We start from the raw sequence: 2,674 nt of genomic DNA, 5'->3' as shown, positions 1-2,674 counted from the left end.
GTGGGAGCCTCAGTGACCGTGGGCCGGCTCGGACGCTCCCTCCGCCCACGTCACGCACCCGCCTCGCTCTGGTTGAAGTAGCCCCGCAGGTCCCGCAGACCCGCTCGGGAAATCTGGACGTTCTCCCAGGAGATCCGCGTCTCCCCCTCCCAGTAGTCCGGGTCCTCCCGCTCCACCCGCTCCATCCATGCCGCCCGCGGCTCCTCCCTCTGACTCTTGCTGGCGCTGTCGAAGCGCACGAACTGCTGATCGTCCACGTAGCCCACGGAGATATACCGCGGCTCCGGGAGCTCGGGCGAGGCCATGGCGGTGTCGAAATACCTCATGGAGTGAGAGCCTGGACGTGGGGACCCGGACCGGGGTCAGGGATCAGGGCGGTGACTGCGTAGACACGGCCTGTCTGCCGCGAAGGCGGGGTGCGACCCCTGACCCCGTGCCGACCGGGGGCGCCCTTGACCCCGACACACCCGGAGTGTGACCTCCGACCCCGTGTCTACCCGGGCGTGAGTTTTAACCCCCTCGCGCCCAGGATGTGACCCGGGCTTCTAACCCCCGGTATCCGGCCCCTTCGCCCCCAACACTGATGGCGCACCGCGCTGGGAGGTAATAATTCTCTAGACTACTGCGCTTTGAGATCACCAAAACCCAGGCAGGTCCTAGTGCCCCTCCATCTGGACCTTGTCCCCCTCCCCGCCTCCACTTCTGAGCCGGTTCCTGGGTCTCTCACACTCCTCACCCCGAGTCCCCCACCTTGGGTCTTCGCCTGCCCCCGGCCTCACCCCCCCGCCCCCACGATCCTCCGTGAAGCTCTTTAACAAGGCTGCGCCCGGTTCTCTGTCCTCGACCTTGGATGGGGAGGGGGCGGGGAGCTCCCGGACGGCTCTGCTCCTTAACGCCCCCAGGACTGTCGCACCCATTCTCCCTCCCGGCACCTCTTCCTACGCCCCTTGTCCTCACCCGCACTCACCAATTCACTCACCCCCCCAAACTAAGGGACCGACACAAAGACACCCCCCTCCCCCTCCTGCCAAAGCCCAGCTAAGGGACGGCAGGCTACTGGTCCTCGAGTCACACACACACACACACACACACACACACACACACACACACACACTCTCATGGCTGCTTCCTTTCACCATCACCCTGACTTCACTTGACATTAAGGACCCGGTTCCCCGGAAACCCACCCTGGGCTGGTGCCAAGAGGAGCTTTCGGTAGGAAACCCCATCCCCCCCACACGTGCACCAGGCAATGCTGTATCCACCCTCCAGGCGGCCGCTTAGGTCTGTTCTCTACTTGCCTGCCCAGGTCTCCGGCACGGCCAGGGTCCCCAACAAAAAGAGAGAGCGCAGACACGGCTCCATGGTCCACAGACAGAGAAGCCCAGGATCACCGAGACCAGTCTGCGCTGGGTTTGCAGAAGGGCGAATTCCTAACTTCTGGTTGGCTTCACAGAGACTCTGCCGGCCAATAGCAAACGAGAGGAAAAAAACGTCATTGGTGACTGGGCAGAACGAGCACTCAGGTTAGGAGGCGCAAACTGAAACTGACTCGGAGGAAATCCCCAGCATTACAGACCTTCGTTCTTTCTGTGTCCTTCCCAGAACAGCCTTTGAATCTGTGGAGCGCCCGAGTCTCCCTCCCTCCCCTCATCTCTCCAGGAACACCAGGCTCTTGTGCTCCCGGCCTGAACCAGAGAAAGAAACGGCCCTAGCCCTTAACCCTCCTCTGCTGGCCTTCCAACCCCAGCCCTCCTCAGTGTGACCCTTTCCCCTCCTTAGAAGTGAGGAAGACAATGTCCCCACCCAAAATTGAGGCTGTTTGAGGAGTGAAGAAATCTGCAAACTGATTAGTGGAGGGGTGTGTTGCCACCTCCGTTTTATTGACCTCCATCCCAGCTGTGACTCAGGCAAATTTTGTAACGTTCCCAGGCTGTGTAGATAAGAAAGGGATCCAAGAATAATGACTGAGTTAGAGTCCAATAAATGGAATTTGGAATCCGAGTAGAAGACTTTCTCTCACGGTAAAAGGGACAGCTAGGTCCCCAGTGGTTAGAGCTCAGGGCCCGCAGTCAGGAAGACCTTAGTTCCAATCCAGGCCTCAGACATTTACTAGCAGTGTGGGCAAGTCATTTAACCCTGTTTGCCTGAATTTCTTCATCTGAAAAATGAGCTGGAAAAGGAAATGGCAAACCACTCCAATTTCTTTGATAAGAAAACCCCAAATGAAGTCACAAAGAGTCAGACACAATAACAATAAAAGGAAAGAGCTTAATAAAATGGGAAGGAGTACTATTTCAGCCCAAGGTTAGTTCTGAACTGCCTGAAATATGAAGGTGTGAATCCCCACTGACCTTTTTTTCAGAAACAAAGAACCTGGGCACATTTGGTGGGATTTTTCCCTCTTTCTTGTCTCATCACCCCATCTAGGAAACTATTACACTCCACATTTTAAAAAGCATATAAAGTTATGCCTGGAAAGGATCTTGGAGATAATCTCTTTTATTTTACAGAGCAGGAAACTGAAGGCCAACGATGTGGAGAGATTTTTCCAAGGTTGTAAAGATAGGAAGTAGCAAAATTGAGATTTGCACCTCCATTCTATCATTGCAAACTCAATCCTCTTTCCCCAAGCCCAGGCTGGTCTAGAGACAGTCCTGAATGAGCCTCCCCT

General features: G+C 56.0%; 1 protein-coding gene across 1 annotated transcript in view; it reads right to left on the bottom strand.

Moving 5' to 3' along the window:
- The window catches only part of LOC114042359 (HLA class I histocompatibility antigen, B-15 alpha chain-like), a 4,429-nt gene extending 2,484 nt beyond the window's left edge, over window positions 1-1,945 (bottom strand). Inside the window, exons 1-3 of the mRNA XM_027861038.1 lie at window positions 1,580-1,945; window positions 1,302-1,461; window positions 59-337 (exon numbers count right to left, since the gene is read on the bottom strand). Coding sequence (XP_027716839.1) covers window positions 59-337; window positions 1,302-1,461; window positions 1,580-1,654 — 514 coding nt within the window. The 5' untranslated portion in view covers window positions 1,655-1,945. The remainder of the gene's footprint in view (window positions 1-58; window positions 338-1,301; window positions 1,462-1,579) is intronic.
- Window positions 1,946-2,674: the final 729 nt, after the last annotated feature.

This window comes from Vombatus ursinus, unplaced genomic scaffold (assembly GCF_900497805.2).
Source record: "Vombatus ursinus unplaced genomic scaffold, bare-nosed wombat genome assembly UNPS02014393.1, whole genome shotgun sequence".
NCBI lineage: Eukaryota > Metazoa > Chordata > Mammalia > Diprotodontia > Vombatidae > Vombatus > Vombatus ursinus.
This window is presented reverse-complemented; position numbering and strand designations above follow the sequence as displayed.